Below are 16,940 nucleotides of genomic sequence, written 5' to 3' on the forward strand. Positions count from 1 at the left end.
ATTTTAAGCATTTTCTTTCTTGTCTTTCGATAACCCGAACTTGCCAAAATCAATGAAATAAAATATCCTACTTTGCCAGAGTTTAATGGAAATGTGATTGTTTGCCAGCTTTTGAAAAGGACTTACAGATATTAAGTATAATAGAAAGGGTCTTACTGAAAAAAGAACACTACCCGGGATGATACGCAGACAAAAAGTGAAATAGTTTTGTATAATCACATAACGTCTCATTAGTTAATGAAGAATGTTATATGTGCAACCAAAGTTTCTTATTTTATTACTATGAAAGATATTTTTAAAACATGTAAAATAAAACCATATTCTATAATAATAAACGAATATATCTACTCTTGAATGAAATTCAGCAATTTTATGTAAACTTTATTTTATATTAAATTGCATCAAATACTTTGCTTATAACAAAAAAGGTCAGTTGAATATTGAAAAAGTGTGTATTGAAATACCTTTGGATATCATACGTCAAAGCCAAATAAAACGCAATACCATCACATCAATATAGTTTCAATTCAAGTCAAGTATTTATAAATGTTTTTTCCATTAATTATATTTTATTATATATATATATGAAGATTCTTTTGTAGGTCCCCGATATGTAAGTATATCAAATTTTCAAAGATGTTTTGAAAAGACAAAAATACATCAAACAAATTTTGATCTTATCAAATCTAAGCCCATTTTGCTTTTCATGCCTAAAACAAAAACGAACAAAAAAATGTCGTCAAAGAAGTTTGTCTCTCTAATATATATTGATGTTAAACTATACTCTTTAGCTATAGACTAACCAAGCTTTGATACCTAGTTGAGATAGGCATTTGTGGTGAGTAGGACTGTTTGACATTCTCGGTATTTAAAATCTATGGGTCAACATGATTAATCAAAAGGCTTTGAATTTAAGTTAAGTTGTCCAATAGCTCTGTCTGTGTATGATACTTTAATTCTTACAGGATATTTAAGGAAAGGTCGCTGGATAGGTTTGTGACACTCAGTATTGGTAAACGAAGTCTGATCATGACGGGTGTCGAAATCCTGATTTATCTAATGCTGGGTTAAATTGATCGATATATATATATATCGGGGATACACAACTAATGATTCTACCCATACCAAGGTGTGTGGTATCATACCCCGCTATATCCCAGTGTATGGCTGATAGCTTTAAACCACCTACCAAATAATTAATAACATCCCCATGAATTTCCATCGCAAGATAAACCAATCAATTTCATAGAATATTTTACGTGGCGTATCTTTGAAAATTCTTGATTGAAGTACAAGGAACAATTAAAACCTCGGATTTAGTTATGAATACACTTAATTCACAATAAAATTAGTTTGCATGTAACGCCATCATAAAAAAATCTTTAACCATTTTAACATTATGAAACCATTTTAATTTTATCAAACATTTTAACATTATCAAAACATCATCAACAAATATAAGTAACGCTACAAGGAAAATTTGAACAAAATACAAAGTAAAGAGACTTTGAATAATAGACATAATTATAGGTCTATTTAAAAGTTACAAAACTTAAACGGCGGTGTAAGAAATTATTATTATTATTTCGAGTAAGACATTTTAGATACACTAAGTCAAAACCAGGTATAAATAAATAAGCGTGCAAGGTTATTTTGATTCTTGTTTAATCATATGTAATAGTGGAATTAGTAAAACCAACCACTCGTTATTATTATAAGACACCTCTCTATTCTGTTTCAACATGATAATAACTTGGCCTCTCAAAGTATTAACTATACACTACAAACACGCGTGTTGAAATTCATAACCATCCACAGTACCATTACGGCGGATATATGTTTATCAAAGCAGTAGTTGATAACCATTACAGGGGTTTAACACTCGGTTTCAATACAAGGTAATATCCATTGAGTTTTACCATCTGACGAGACCAAACTTGGCCTAGAAATACACTGATAGATTATCAAACCAAATAAAACCAGTCAGAATCTGAGATATCATTTTTTATGATTCTTTATATAATTACAAAAATTATTAAATTTCCATCAATATTCTCTTCAAACATTTAAGAATTATTTATCTGGGGGAAAAATTATATACATTTAGAAGAATACATGTATTACCATTTCCAGGTATGTTTTGATTCCCTTAAAAGTTTCTAAAAACGTTAACTTGGGTTTGCTTGAGGAACTTTTGTAAATAATAAATACCACGGCCAGATTACTTTTGGGTCAAATAAAAAAGGTTACATTAATTATTTCGTGTACGTTTAACACTCAGATTTATTTTAAAATACTCACCAAGGAAACGCCTAGTCGTTAACTTCAAAAAAAATTTCATGTAATGCATCGGACGTTAAGCAAGTCTTCGAAAGAGCACGTAATGGTTGGCGACATATTATCGCGAAGAGAACATCATTATCGTTGACTTTTGCTTTGCAGACCTTTTGAATAATAATAATCCATGGCAGATATTTAAGCCAAATAAAGTAAAATCTATTCCGTGACTTACTTACAACACTCTAAATTGCCGTCTCCCTTTTATAAGATACGATTAAAGTCAAGAAAACCGTAGATGCAATGTGCATCAGACTTTAGCAGTCTTCGTAAGGTTACCGTACATTACATGACAAATTCGCGACATTTCGAGTTCATTTCTCTACATTTAGTTGCTCGTACACTCAACATAGATTCTATATCTATCATTATATGTTGTATGTTTATGTTTGATTAAATTGTGGTTATACTTTTTCCACTTTCAATTCTACGCTTAGTATTGATACAACACAAGGCACAAACTACCAGTGTACGTTTTTACTTTTACTGCGCAATGATATCACCAGAAATAGTTTTGTACAATTGCAAAGCAATATTAAAAAACTCTATAACCGTAATTAAGAACTTTTCTTTGGGCAATTATAGTCCTAACATTTCATATAACATTAATCGAATCATTAGCATGAATTACGTAAAAATTGAAATTGACATACACAATCCAAAATCAACCGAATGTCTGCTGCGGAGGAAGACATTCAAATTGGGCAGTGTTCGTGATTTTTGGGGGACGCATTTACATGTCCGCTCGTAGGGATAAATTAAATCTTAGAGTCCCAACTGACACTACTTTAATTCATTTACCGTTTATTTTAGGGGGCGCACATACGTATGTTATAAAATTTAATGTTTGGGTTGGTTTTGAATTCTAAGGTTCGATTTTACTCTCATACTATCAAGTATAAATTATAAATATAATTCTCTAAAATGAACAGAAATACAACAATTTAAATTTTTCATCGCGGTGTGGTTTTATTGTTTTCATGTGCACCAAGGCTTGTCGAGCATACCTAAGAATGCCGTTTCAACAGCATCAAAAGCAATAAAGTACTATTAATATTTATATACCACTAATTCTCTCTTTTTCAAAATCTCCCACACACCTTTAACAAAAGGAATCTACAGAAGTGTAAAACATCCACTTACCATTGTCGTAAGTTGAGCACTTTTTGGGTCGTAGTTAAGGCGTTTCTGTAGCTGGGTCATGAGTCCATCTGTCTCTGAGAAGTTGCGCCTTTCCATTCTCAATGGCTCCAAGCCACTAAATATCTTGTCTCTGTTAAAGCTAAGTTGCCTTTTCCCATCTCAAAATGGTATCATATATATTAACATGAGAAAGAAAACAAGTAGCTGTAAAGGATTCTTTATACTCATAAATATGCCTCTTGATCTTTTCACACATACAAGTTAATATGTCATGATAAAAACAAGCTTCTCAAGCACATTCCAATAATGATCGCAATAATTATGTGTGTATCATAAGTCGAAATATTGCAAAATGAATGAGAAAATTTATGCGACAGTAGGCTGTACATCAAAAAGGGGGGGGAAATAGCATATAGGGTCATGACTTTGCCTGTAAAGTCAGAGATGCCCTTTCGATTATATATGAGGGACCCCGACAATAAAGTTAACCAGGACATGATATGGGAGGGACATAAGGGTATATCAAACATACTAACTACCGTTATTCGACCCAATAAGCGCACCCAGGGGCGCCTATAAAAAAATTGATAATTATGAAAAGGTGCTAATAAGTCGAAAATTATTGCAATATCTATTATCTCCGTTAGAAAAATTATGTAATTTTGGTACTTATTTATGCATGAGCAATGAAATTGAGGCGGACTCAAAAAGGGGGAGGGGCGCTTATAGGGACATGGGCGCTTAGGTTATTGGGTCGAATACGGATCTTATGAATTTTAAAGTTACCTACTCATTTATTGAAGGGATTATACCAATAACAGAAAACACTATTTCCCAAGTGTTTTCCCGAACGGCTTACCTCAAGGGTTTGACCAGTCAAACATACTTCATGAGCGTATAGGAGATATTCCCTGTAAGAGAGCCATTCGCGAACAGTTCCCATGTCTTGATCACTATTTGATTTTCCCTGATTTCTTTACCAAGGGTTGATACTAATAAGTCGAGAGGAACTAAATGTCTGTTACTAATTCAAGAACTACAACATACATTATCACAGAAACCTTATTTTGAAAAATCAACCAATTGATGATACGGGTCAGCAATTATGCATGCCAAAGGCGTTAGATTCACTCTGCATGTATTGATGTACGTCATGTTACTGTATAAGTGAGTATTTTGTACCAGTAAAATAAACCCATGAGCGGTACTAGAAAAAGACGTTGGTATTCCTTAGTAAACCAATTGGGAAAAAGATACAATTTTAAAGTACACACCATTTCTTCACGAATGTCTAACATAGCGTAAGCATGGTTTGGTACAAGTCCGGCCCGATCTGCTGCCTCCTCTGACAGTTCCCCTGTTGCCACGGTGATGAGGCAGTGACCTTTGTGGAAACGGTCAAGTATCCGTCTGAACTCTCGATCAGCATCAAACTCCTTAGACTTTTTACGTAGTGCTACCCTCTCTGGGATCCAGCCAGTCAGGGCATGTAGATCTATACTCTATAAGTTATCATAAAGTAAGTACTTTCATAAGAGAACCCATACCGTATGTTCATCCATGAAATATTCATATTATTTTTTTGCTGATTTACATTAACTGTGTCATATCATTCTCATCAAGATAGTCCTGAGCAATACTCAATTCTACTGATGGAAAATATTACAAGGTCAAAACTACAAGATAACTGATAATATACTACACCAGTCTGATTCAGTCACCAGGGCTATTCCTAGATAAATTGGGAAAAGGCCCCAGAGCGAATTTTGGAAAAAATTCTCGGCATATCAACATAAGATTCATTAACTCCATGTTCAGTAGGAAAAAATACTAAACTTATCATTTATCTTTAACATGTAATATAAACTGCATAATGTTACAAAAAACCCATTTTTAAATATCAAAGTATTTTGTCCTAAATAAAAAAAACCATGAAATTGGGAATATTCTAGCCTAAACCTCATTGGGATTGGGGCTGTAAATTGGCGCCCGACAGACCCTAGAAAAAGCGTTGGTCACATGACTTCGGGTTAAACCCAGCAAAGTCATGTGACTGACTCCCACTCCAGATTAGTCTGTACCTCCCATCTGACCACTGCAGATAAGGACGGAGAAGGCAAGTGGCTACCAAAAGCTACCTGTGAGTAGATTTGTTGTCAAGAGACATTGTTTAAGTTTCATCTTTCACATACAATAGACTTACAGAATTAGATCCGGGGAAGTCATAGCCTCCCATCACCTTCATATAGGCTTTCTCCAGAAGTGACACCCACAGTTCATTTCTGTTGTTGGAGAAGGAACACAGGAGCTGGCCATCCCGTCCCATCGGCAGAAAGTCATCAATTACAACCTGGCGAGAAAAAGACTTAAGTAAATTTAAACACAGGAGCTGGCTGTCGCCTCCCCATCGGTAGGAAGTCATAAATTACAGCCTGGCGAGAAAAAGACTTAAGTAAATTTAAACACAGGAGCTGGCTGTCGCGTCCCATCGTAGGAAGTCATAAATTACAACCTGACGGGGCAGATATCAAATTTAAGTAAAGATAAAATCGTCAATTATTACTCTGAAGGGATAAAGACATAACATTAATTTCTGATATTCACATTGAATAAAAATGACCCATCTATGCAGATATGATTTACTTTCTTGGTGTCTGTAGGTGTAATGGAGATATTAACTGAATGTGGTAGACCTTGGTTATCATATGTGTTGACAAACTATCATAATTACTGGTAACTGACCTTTCTTTGAACCCCGTTGATGTGAAGTTTGATCATGTACTTTCCACATGGGTTATAGACAGGCTGTCCCTGTCTGTTCTGAGGGTAGATTATGCTGCAAAAATAATTTTAAAAAATCAAAACTAAGAAAATACCCTAACTCATTTATCTTTTATCAAAAAGCAACATGATAAAACAGGACATGGACAGTATGTGAGCAGGTAACACCATATGTTCAAAATCTAAAGGCAGATACCTCATCCATATTATTCACTAAAATCTATATCTCCAAAAAAGTTCTATAATAACATAATTTGACAAAAAGTGATTACATAAAATTTCAGATGAACGTTATTCAAATAACCTATCGACAAAGAAAATCTTCAGATAGTTACCCAACCCGCATCCGTGTATATATTAAGTAAAAAAATATTTAAACACACCTGCGCGTACAACTTCAGGACACGAAAGGATAAATTCTTCCGTGTTAGCTATATGTTGCTCATCGAATAATAATTAATGTCAACATTAATTGGGAAACCGACGATGATGGTACATTATTATAATTCTTTGGAAAATTCTTCCAAGTATTTAACTTGAATCCTTTTTGAAGATTAATAACATGAACTAATATATCATGTAGCCATTTTGATTCAAATCATATTGACTTTAATTAATATATTAAGCAATGAATAATTTTATTTATTATGCATAACATCAAATTGTTAATAAGTCCAAGTAAAATGGAAATGATGTCCACAACCTTTGATGCATGTGACCCCATGATCTTACCTTTGGTCAGTCAAAACTTTGGTGAGTTGACTTCTTGACTTATTTTTAATTACACTCACCTGATTTGAAACAACTCTGCTTCATTATAAATGTTGTAGCAAAATGTTCATGAGAAAATAATTTTTTTATGCAAATTTGACCTTGACCTTTGACTTAGGAACCATTGGCCATGACCTTACCATTTGGACTAGTCAAACTCCTTGTTTAATTCTGAACAACTTTGCATCATAAGGTTATAACAAAATGTTTATTCAGTTAATGTTCAGCAAACAACATTGTGATCAACTTTTTTAATGTTAAAATAAGAGATGGCCGATCGAGAGTGTTTTTAATTTAATTTCAGCCTGAAAAATTACCAAGGCAGATCTTAGGATGGATGGGGAATCACATCACAGGTAAAATATGATCTAAAATATCCACTCCCCTTCCATCATTAGATTTGTGCAAAAGAAAAAAAAGCGTAATCTAGAAAAGGACGGACGGACAACCGGACAGACGGTCAAACGGACAACCTGATTACTATAGGGCATTCCAGCATGGTTCTCGATGCGGGGCCCTAATTAAAGTAGTATTACTCTATGAGCAAGGAACAGTGATCGGCATACAAGATGTTCGACCACAATGTGTAATGGCGGACAGCGAGCGAGTTTGAACATTTCACACGCATTTCACTACATGGGCTTTTCTTGCATATCACAGTAAAACCGACTGATTTAATTTCCATTAGAGGTGGTGCTAAATGGGTTATTCCGAATATGTACAAATTCTAATGTTCTCTTAGACTGAGAATTGTCCCTTTAACTAAAATCATATCTCCAAATGTTCTATTTTAAAAGTGATTACATAAAATTCCAGATAATAACCTAGCCATAATTACCTTGTGATCAATTTCTTTTTGAAGCGACGTTCATACTGAGCGCTAATAGCCAATGAGGCTACAAAACTGCAGTCAGATACCACAGTCTGAAACACGAGTTCATATAAACATTAACTTTATATATTCAATATCAAACCTTTGAGTTACTAGTGTAATAACAAAACGTTATACAATTGTCATAAAAACATTAAATCAGTAAAATCGACAAAAAGTTCTTCAGAGTTCTTCATCATTTCCCTTTTAGTTAATACAACAGTCAAACCTGCCTATGCCTCACCCGGTATATTAATCACCCTGTCTAATTGCGTCACATTGATATATATACACATGTACTATGATATTTAAAATAATAAATACGGTTCTACAGTATGTACTTTTCTCATACTTGTATATAATTAACAAATAAATTTTGCTTGTTTCTGACATAATCAAAACTATCTTCTCTCCCTTATTCTGCCCAGTACTTTCTTAATCCATTTCTTGGTAGGCTACCTTATTAGGACACTAATATATTACATAACCATACATATTTATTTCACATGCTTGTATTATTTTTTGGATCGTAACATATCTAACATTTAATTTCCGAATCCCCTGCTTCAAACATTCATTGTCCATTTTTCGATCAAGTAAACAAATATGAATTTGCCTGTTCATAGTATGCGTTACTTAAATTCGCAAAATGCCATCTCCACCTAGCCATAACCTACATACCATTATTGTGACAGTGGGGCATGACTTATCAAATAAGTGGAAATAGCGATCGTACTCACCTGTTTTATGCTGAAACAAGAGACAAGCTAGAATCAGTTTTCGGTCATCGCTGATAGTCTGGGCATGGCCGAACCCATCCTGATAAATTTTTCTTCTGTTTTGGAGAAAGACTCAGTTTTTCCATGTCTGTCTCTACAATATGATGTCATCACAACCAAATTTAAGATATGTCCACTCCATTAAACACAATACAATGTATTCATGATATTAATGCAGGTTCAGTCAATTAAACCACATGAGCTCAAAGAGTAAGAGAAACTATAGTAAGACACATCCTCAATATTTCAGGGGTTACTATCACTGTTGTTATATCCACCTATGGACTATCTCAGAGTAAACTGAAGGCAGTTCAAGAGAAAAATACTGAACGATCACAAGCCTACAGGATAAAATGTCAGTGATAGTAACCCATGGAGTATCGAGGATGAGAATGACATGGAGTGATTTGGGTATTATAAGACTAGTTGAATAATGAATATATAATAAAAAGTTTGATTGGGACCAACAACACAACTTAAAATTTTATCAACACTAATTCATCATCATGAATATGAGATTCAATTGCATGTGTTACACCTATAACGAGGCATGCATGATATTAACACATAATTTTGTCAACAATGCTGTAAAAATGTGAAATATTCAAACAACAGATAGGTAAATAAGTAGGTTGCTAAGTTACTTACTCAAAAGGCATGGGGTAGGCAAATTTTTCCTTCATGTCCACACTCATAAAAGGCACATATTCTCGACCATTTGATAAACGATGTTTTTTCTAATGGCAAAAAAAAGGGATTTGACATAATATTCGTTTGAAAAAAACAGAAATTACTGCAAAGTGAAACAACATTTGGTATTGTTTTTCATTTTTTAGAAATATGTTTAGTTTTTGCAAAAATTCAAATGGCTTCCATCGCAAAAATATATATAGCTGCAATATTGTAGCTCTAAAGACTTTAAGACAGTAAATGATGTCGTCTTTAGAGCTACAATTGGTGGTCTATTTACTGCTAATCGGAGCAAAAGTAATGAATTATGCCAAACCATTTATAAAACGTTTATTTGCATTTCATCTTACTTGTTCGATATCGCTTACTTACTAGGCAATAAAACTGAACCACATGATTATCAAAGTGCCACCCGAGGCATTAATTTTTTACGTAATACATATGAAGGGGGGGGGAATTTTTTTCTTTTTTCTGAAAAGGGTGATTTTTACGGCAAGTCCAGAAATTGTGAATATGACGTCATGTGAGGGGGCGGGGGGGAGCGGTGGTCTGGAGGGGGAGGGGGGAAAGGGCGGGGGGTAATTGGGGGGGGGAGGGGGGGGGGGCGGGAGGTCGGAAGAGAGAGGGGGGGGAAGGAGGGGGGCGGGCGGGGAATGGGCCGGAGGTAGGCGGGGGGGGGAGGGGTTTAACAGGAGTGACCGAGATGGGGGAGGAGAGGGTGGGTGCGGGGTCGGGGGGGGGGGAGGGGAGGTCGCAAGGTAAGCGGGGGGGGGAGGGGGGCGAGGGTAGCGAATGGTTACGGTAGATATTTAGAATGGTTGTTATTGTTTGTTTTGGGACAAACAATAATATGTAAATGCATGTATACAAATTAAATAATTGGAAACCTACAAAAAAAGTATAGAAAACTGTGCCCGAGTGATTTTCGGAGGCAGCGCTCCACTACGACACATAGGGACAATTCGTACCCGGTCCGAAGTGGTATAGTAGGCCGGGTACGTTATATTTCCTGATTCTAAAAATAATATTGTGTTATCTGAAGACACAAATGATTTCAAGATAAAATTCTATCTCTATCAAAATTCAAGAAATCGTGATAATTTACACTGACCTAATTGTGGCGATCTCCTCCTTTGTATAACCTGAAGGACCAATATTTACAAGACCTGTCGCTGGCAGACCCTGTGGCCGCACATTCTGACGAGGAGCTTGTGGTGTGCCCTTTTCGTCTTCATCATCAAGAAATGCTCCAAATCCCAAAGGGGGCATAACTCTACTCTCATTCTGTGGTGTAGTTACTGGTTTTGGACTCCTGGAAGGACCCTCTTCCTTTTTCTTTAATTCTTCAGCTCTTTAATAAAGCAATTAACATGCAACTACATATATCCAGCAAGTCTTCCTTATGCAAAAAATTAAAGTTATCAGTATCAATATCTACATTTATAGATAATAGTTGACTTATCAAATGATAGCAAATTAATGATAGTTATTTAATTACTTATTTAAAAGTAAAATTTGATGTATTTTCTGCATAACATATTTCTCAAAATTTATTCGAAAATGAGTCTTTCAGAATCAAGGAAAAAAAGTTTCAACAATGACAATGACAATTTAAGGCAAATTAAGATACAATAAAACCCCATAGTATCACCAGCTTCTGTTTCCATAGATTTTGGTGATATACCGACTATGGCGGTATATCGGATTTGTCGTTGAAATCTTAATTAAGTCTAAATATAGGTAGTCCTTCGGTGCCGTACTGAAACAGACTTTCTAGTTAGTTTGTGTACTGTACAGCCACTTCGTATTTTGTAATATGAATAGTGCTAAAATCAAAGTAAATTTTGATAGTGTGTGTAGCTGATTACCTGTCAGTCGGCAGTCGAGCATCTTACAAAAACATGTGTCCCTATTAACAGAATTTGGCGATATTATCGAGGTCAATATAGTGTTACTTTAATCGTTTGCTCCACGAATGTGATGGCGGATGGTGGTAGGTGGGTTTGGCGGTATTACAGGTGTATTTGTATGGAGGAAATCCGCCGTGAATAAATTCATGATGATAAGCGGGTTTGGCGGTAAAACGGGTGGCGATATAACAGGGTTTTACTGTAATTAAATTCAGATTTTCATTTCCATAGCACATGTAGTTACCTATATAATACTGTATTTAAATGTAATTAAATAGTCGCTTGCATTTCATTAAGAGTCATAATAAAATGTAATATATATGGTTTTAGTATAGGCAATTTAATGGTTTCATTACATGCAGAACATTTTAGGAAACATCTTACAATGATAAATTTAAATTTGGTTTAAACTACAGTATAACTAACTCTAAGCAGTAATAAATAAAAAAAAAAAGTTTATTTGATGTACCTCTCTAGTGCTTTAGTAGCCAAGACTGTAACTTTATCCACCAATGTCTTGTCTTTTCTTTCCATTGCTGCCTTTCTCTATCAATGAGACACCATGTATTTTTCATTTGTTTAAACAAAACTATTTCAAAATTATTTACATATCTATCTTTAACTTTTATAAAATTATTTCCATATTATTCTATACTTTATTTGCTATTTTTCAATTGTTTCCATATTAATCAATGATTTATATAATTTTACTAATGTTTCAACAATCACAAACTCATATTCAATAATATTCAAATAACAGATGGAAGTATTACTTAATTAAATCTCAATCTACTGTATTTGTACATATTCATCTTTGAATAATAATAACACAAAAAATAATTATGCAAACAGATCAGAGACTTACAATGTTGAGAAAGAGGTCACAGGATTCTGTATAGAGTTCTCTTGCATCTGTCTCATTGCCTGCCTCATCTTCGTCAAACGCTTGTTGAAGAAGAAAGGTTGCTCGTTCCAGATCCATCTTCAGAATTAGATAAAGAAAAAACCAAGAATTTATTACACAGAATTTATACACATGGTATTGGAGTATACAAAGTCACAGAGTGATAATAACATCTCGCTATTTTATTTACATATTTGCATACAACATATAATCGTACACATTAAGGTTTAGTAAATACCATACCCAGTAATCCGATTATCTCCCTTTCATACAAACATTCAAACCCTCCAGACTTCAAATCAATGGGAACATAGTAAAACATCTATAAAATGATTTAAATCTAGTTCTTCAAGTTAACAACTGCACTTAAATATATACCTAAAGGTTAAAAGTTTAGTCCAGATAAAAAACAGCTTATTAAATTAAACAACTGAACATGGAAGTATTTGATTTTATAAACAGTTCAGCTACCATATGGTATATGTGTTGTTTCACAATATACCTGGTACATATATTAGGTGTTTACATAAGTTCACTGAAAATAAATAAAACAACATGTCAGCATTTGGCAATTGAGGACTGCTGGATTTCTACACCTCCATACCTGATCATGAATATATACTGACAATTTCTGTTCATGTCAACTCGATCAATCCAATACTTAATTAATTGGTAATGTAATGTCTAAATCTAGAAAATTGTAAATTTCTTAAATATTAAAAATACCAACCTTTTCTTGAGACTTTTGACTCTGATTTGTTGGTGCTGCCTGGAGATCTATAAAAAAAAGTTGAATAAAAAAACTAATAATTCAATTTTGTGTGAAACAACTACATTGTATTTGAATTCTAGAACTATTCAACAATTGGAATAAATTTAAATAAATAAGTGTAGCATAAGACAGAAAAACAATGAAAATATTTTGTGTATTGTTTTGTTTATTATCCGAACTTTATTAAAATGCATGTACAATATAAATGCAAATAAAATCAAATGCAAAATAAAGATGAAATGTTTTTTGTGACATTACTTGATCTCAGAGCCTCGGCCCTGAGGATGTATTCGTTGGCACGGGTGATGATTCCTGACATTGTAGAACCTGCCAAAGCTGCTGAGAGGAGGGCCTGGGCTGCTTCCTAGAACAACACATCATAAATGTATAAAGTTCATTTAATTTTTTTACTTTGGAAAATATATAATCATATACATATGTTAGGTCTATAAAATTGTTAAATAACAAACAATCTGCAATTTTTTTTTAATTTTAATTCTGGCATTATTAACAATCAGATATCATATTAATTAACATCCTTATTTCACAATTGTTTTGCCATTTCTATATAGCTATTTATCACAAATTACTATTTTTGTTGCATTAACATACATATTTTGTAAATGAACATATATCAATGTTAAAATATATGATAATTGACTTTTTAAAATTACATTATAGTAGAACATTGCTGTGTCATATTTTCCCGCTTTGTCATTCTCCACAGCCTGATAGGCAAACTGTTTTCCATCATTTTCAAGGATGAGAGGGTCTGCACCAAGATCTCCTGGGCTATTTGAAGGATCCATTATAATGTTTCTGAGTCAACAACACTCATGAAAGTGGAAGTCTTATATATATACAGCAGTCAACAATTTCCATTCTGGTAAAACTGAAGTTAAAATGATAAATTAAAATTCGCAAAATCTCTACAATCAAAAACAATGTTCAATTATATTAATTAATTCACTCACTTTAAAAATAGATCATATTTTAATATTATAATAAAAATGGTATATGTATCTTAATTGTTCAAACCAATTACATAAAATACATATATATGACATGTACATTTAAACAAAAGGTTATAGCAAATAATTAAAAAATGAAACAAAAATAAAACAAACACAGTACATGTAGATCAAAGTGTTTTCATTTTTGTCTCCTATGTGAATACATAATTTATAACAAAACAATGTGTATACTACGATGTATACATACACTTTCAATGTAATCAACCATACCAGAGATATAGACATGTAATGTAGAGTATCATTATGTATACAATTTATATATTATATACAGACTGTATATACTGTATACAATTCTGATAACATCATTCAAGAGTACACATGACAGTGTAATAATTAATCTGTATATATATATAATAGATACATGTAGTGGCAATTAAAAAATAAACAATATATGATTAATAAAGTAGTTTTGGTTAGAGATTTCAAAACAGATCTATAAAGTATCTGAGTTTGTAATAGCTATTTATAACTTTTGACCATCCCTCCATGTAAATGTAACATGCATCACCATCATCAGTGATCATGTATGATTAAAATCACTATATCGTAGACATCCACAAATAATTAATATGTTGTACGCGTAATTTTTACGTTATTCTTGCCCTAACTCTTAAATATAATTTTTGTAACATGCTGTAGTTGATAAATGCTCAGTATGTGTACAAGAAATGGATTATATTTGGCCATCTCAGATCTAGAGATATTTCTATATATAATTTATTGTGATGTTACTTATGATAATATGATGAATATTAGCTAATATGAAAATAAAGTACCCATGATGTTAACAAACGAGGTTGTGCTATAAATCAACAAGTGTCAAGTCTTTTACGATACATGTAACTTAGGCCTATCTAGTTTCACTTTACATTTTGTACGTGGTGATTATGATTGAACAGTACGTTTAATTTTGTGGCAACTGAATGATTAATTTGAATATATTCGTTCTCTTAATCAAGTGTAAAGCATTGTTTTTACCCGTTGATGAGTTTTGGTCCCGGAAGTAAATTAAATTCCGATAAATAGCAAAGGAATGGACATTGTTGACAACTTGATGATTTCATAAATCTACCGGAAATGTACATAGATAGATAAAAAATAAACCGGATTTGGCGACCATGTATTCCGGAATTTATTCCAAATCAGTGTTTCATTTATGTTTTTAAAACATAGTCTTTACTCTTTACCACACAATGAAATTATTTAACAGTAAAAGACAACCCTAAAACCACCATATATTTTAAAAGCAAGAAAAACAAACGTACGACGGGATATTTTGACAGACATGTGACTTAAATAAACTAAAAAATGTTTAAACTTTCCTTTAGCGAATTCCAACATTTTTTAAATGATTAAAATCACTATATCGTAAAAAAAATAATTAATATGTTGTACGCGTAATTTGTACGTCATTCTAGCCCTAACTCTTAAACATATTTTTTTGTAACATGCTGTAGTTGATAAATGCTCATTACGTGTACAAGAAATGGATTATATATGGCCATTTCAGATCTAGAGATATTTCTATATATAATTTATTGTGAAATTACTGATGATAATATGGTGAATATTAGCTAATATGAAAATAAAGTATCCGTGATGTTAACAAACAAGGTTGTGCTATAAATCAACAAGTGTAAAGTCTTTTACGATACATGGAATTTACAATGTTGGCCTATCGTAGTTCCACTTTACATTTTGTATGTGGTGATTATGACTGCACAGTACGTTTAATTTTGCGGCAACTGAAAGACTAATTTGAATATATTCGTTCTCTTAATCAAGTGTAAAGCTTGTTTTTACCTGTTGATGAGTTTGAGTCCCGGAAGTAAATTAGATTCCGATAAATAGCAAAGGAATGGACATTGTTGACAACTTGATGATTTCATAAATCTACCGGAAGTGTATATTGATAGATAAAAAATGAACCGGATTTGGCGACCATGAATTCCGGAATTTATTCCAAATCTGTAAAAATAAAACATAGTCTTTACTCTTTGCCACACAAAGAAATTATTTAACAGTAAATGTTAAAATTAACTATTATGTAAATAAGTATACAAGTTTTCGATGATTAAACATTATATTGTAATCATGATATTATTATATATATTGTAACCATCAATCTACATGGTCTACCGTTGACTGTATAAAAGTATTTTCGGAACAATCGGTTCGACCGTTAGTTTAAGTCATTATTTCAAGTATAAAACCTGACGGACCTGCAGTTTTTGATACAGGCCTGTGAGGGTTTTGTCAAGGCTCGTCTGAAAACAATATAAAATCAACAGGTCCGTCATTAATTAATAAACGAACAACTATATTATAAGTCCAACCAGTCAAACCGTATAATCGAAAACGGCACTCTTTTTTCCTTCTTATATATTTCATGTATTTTTACTGTTTTTCTTTGAATTTTCCTGATCTGATTTATGGATAGATTTCAAATTTAGCATACTTTTAGAAAATTAGCTACACTTTTAGCTCATAATATTTTTATAATTTCCCAAGATTTCACAATATTCTTCTAGAACACGTCATACAAAACAGCATATGGAAGCATATAAGAACAAATACCAGATGAATATATGCATAGCGGTCTTAAACATTTGTGGATGCTCTCTCTTGAACGGTTGGTTTAATTCATCAGGTTTATTAACCTCCTATCATCATCAGGGTCATTAATGTTGCTTGTATGAACAACTGTACGCTTTGAGATTCTGCGGTATACTAGTGTTAACGTTGTGCCTCAATCAAAGTGTATTAGCGGAACTCCTACCCTTTTTGTAATGTCTTTTTTTTTCGGTCACATCATAATGATAAAGGGCGAACCAGTCGTCCTACTCCCTTTATGCTGACCCCTAAGCAGGAGCAGATCGAATTACAAGTTTTATGGAGTGTTACGGACAGGAGACAAACCAGAAATAGTGCAAGTGAAGATGTGAACA

At 33.1% G+C, this 16,940-nt stretch overlaps 2 protein-coding genes across 2 annotated transcripts; both read right to left on the reverse strand.

Annotated features, from left to right (window-relative positions):
* Positions 1 to 3,202: 3,202 nt before the first annotated feature.
* Positions 3,203 to 8,692, reverse strand: LOC138316394 (calpain-7-like). The gene is made up of 7 exons (XM_069258095.1): positions 8,644 to 8,692; positions 7,871 to 7,956; positions 6,223 to 6,316; positions 5,684 to 5,830; positions 4,751 to 4,982; positions 3,481 to 3,638; positions 3,203 to 3,226 (listed from the first exon to the last, which is right to left on the reverse strand). The coding sequence occupies exons 3-7, from the start codon at positions 6,256 to 6,258 to the stop codon at positions 3,203 to 3,205; spliced, it is 597 nt and encodes a 198-aa protein (XP_069114196.1). The 5' UTR covers positions 6,259 to 6,316; positions 7,871 to 7,956; positions 8,644 to 8,692.
* Positions 8,693 to 10,458: 1,766 nt separating this feature from the next.
* LOC138314261 (calpain-7-like) lies at positions 10,459 to 15,074 on the reverse strand. The gene is made up of 7 exons (XM_069254506.1): positions 14,971 to 15,074; positions 13,633 to 13,850; positions 13,217 to 13,322; positions 12,917 to 12,963; positions 12,148 to 12,264; positions 11,752 to 11,828; positions 10,459 to 10,723 (listed from the first exon to the last, which is right to left on the reverse strand). The coding sequence occupies exons 2-7, from the start codon at positions 13,765 to 13,767 to the stop codon at positions 10,474 to 10,476; spliced, it is 732 nt and encodes a 243-aa protein (XP_069110607.1). The 5' UTR covers positions 13,768 to 13,850; positions 14,971 to 15,074; the 3' UTR covers positions 10,459 to 10,473.
* Positions 15,075 to 16,940: the final 1,866 nt, after the last annotated feature.

The sequence above is a fragment of the Argopecten irradians genome, chromosome 2 (assembly GCF_041381155.1).
Source record: "Argopecten irradians isolate NY chromosome 2, Ai_NY, whole genome shotgun sequence".
Lineage (NCBI taxonomy): Eukaryota > Metazoa > Mollusca > Bivalvia > Pectinida > Pectinidae > Argopecten > Argopecten irradians.

Coding starts and splice junctions, on each gene's coding strand:
- LOC138316394 (XM_069258095.1), bottom strand. CDS start 6,258: ATGATCAAACTTCACATCAACGGGGTTCAAAGAAAG. Junction 4,983..5,683: donor ACTTCCCCGGATCTAATTCT/GTAAGTCTATTG, acceptor GATAACTTATAG/AGTATAGATCTACATGCCCT. Junction 3,227..3,480: donor GTGCTCAACTTACGACAATG/GTAAGTGGATGT, acceptor TATACTTGATAG/TATGAGAGTAAAATCGAACC.
- LOC138314261 (XM_069254506.1), bottom strand. CDS start 13,767: ATGGATCCTTCAAATAGCCCAGGAGATCTTGGTGCAGACCCTCTCATC. Junction 12,964..13,216: donor GGCCGAGGCTCTGAGATCAA/GTAATGTCACAA, acceptor TTTTTTTTATAG/ATCTCCAGGCAGCACCAACA. Junction 11,829..12,147: donor GTGACCTCTTTCTCAACATT/GTAAGTCTCTGA, acceptor TCTCATTGATAG/AGAAAGGCAGCAATGGAAAG.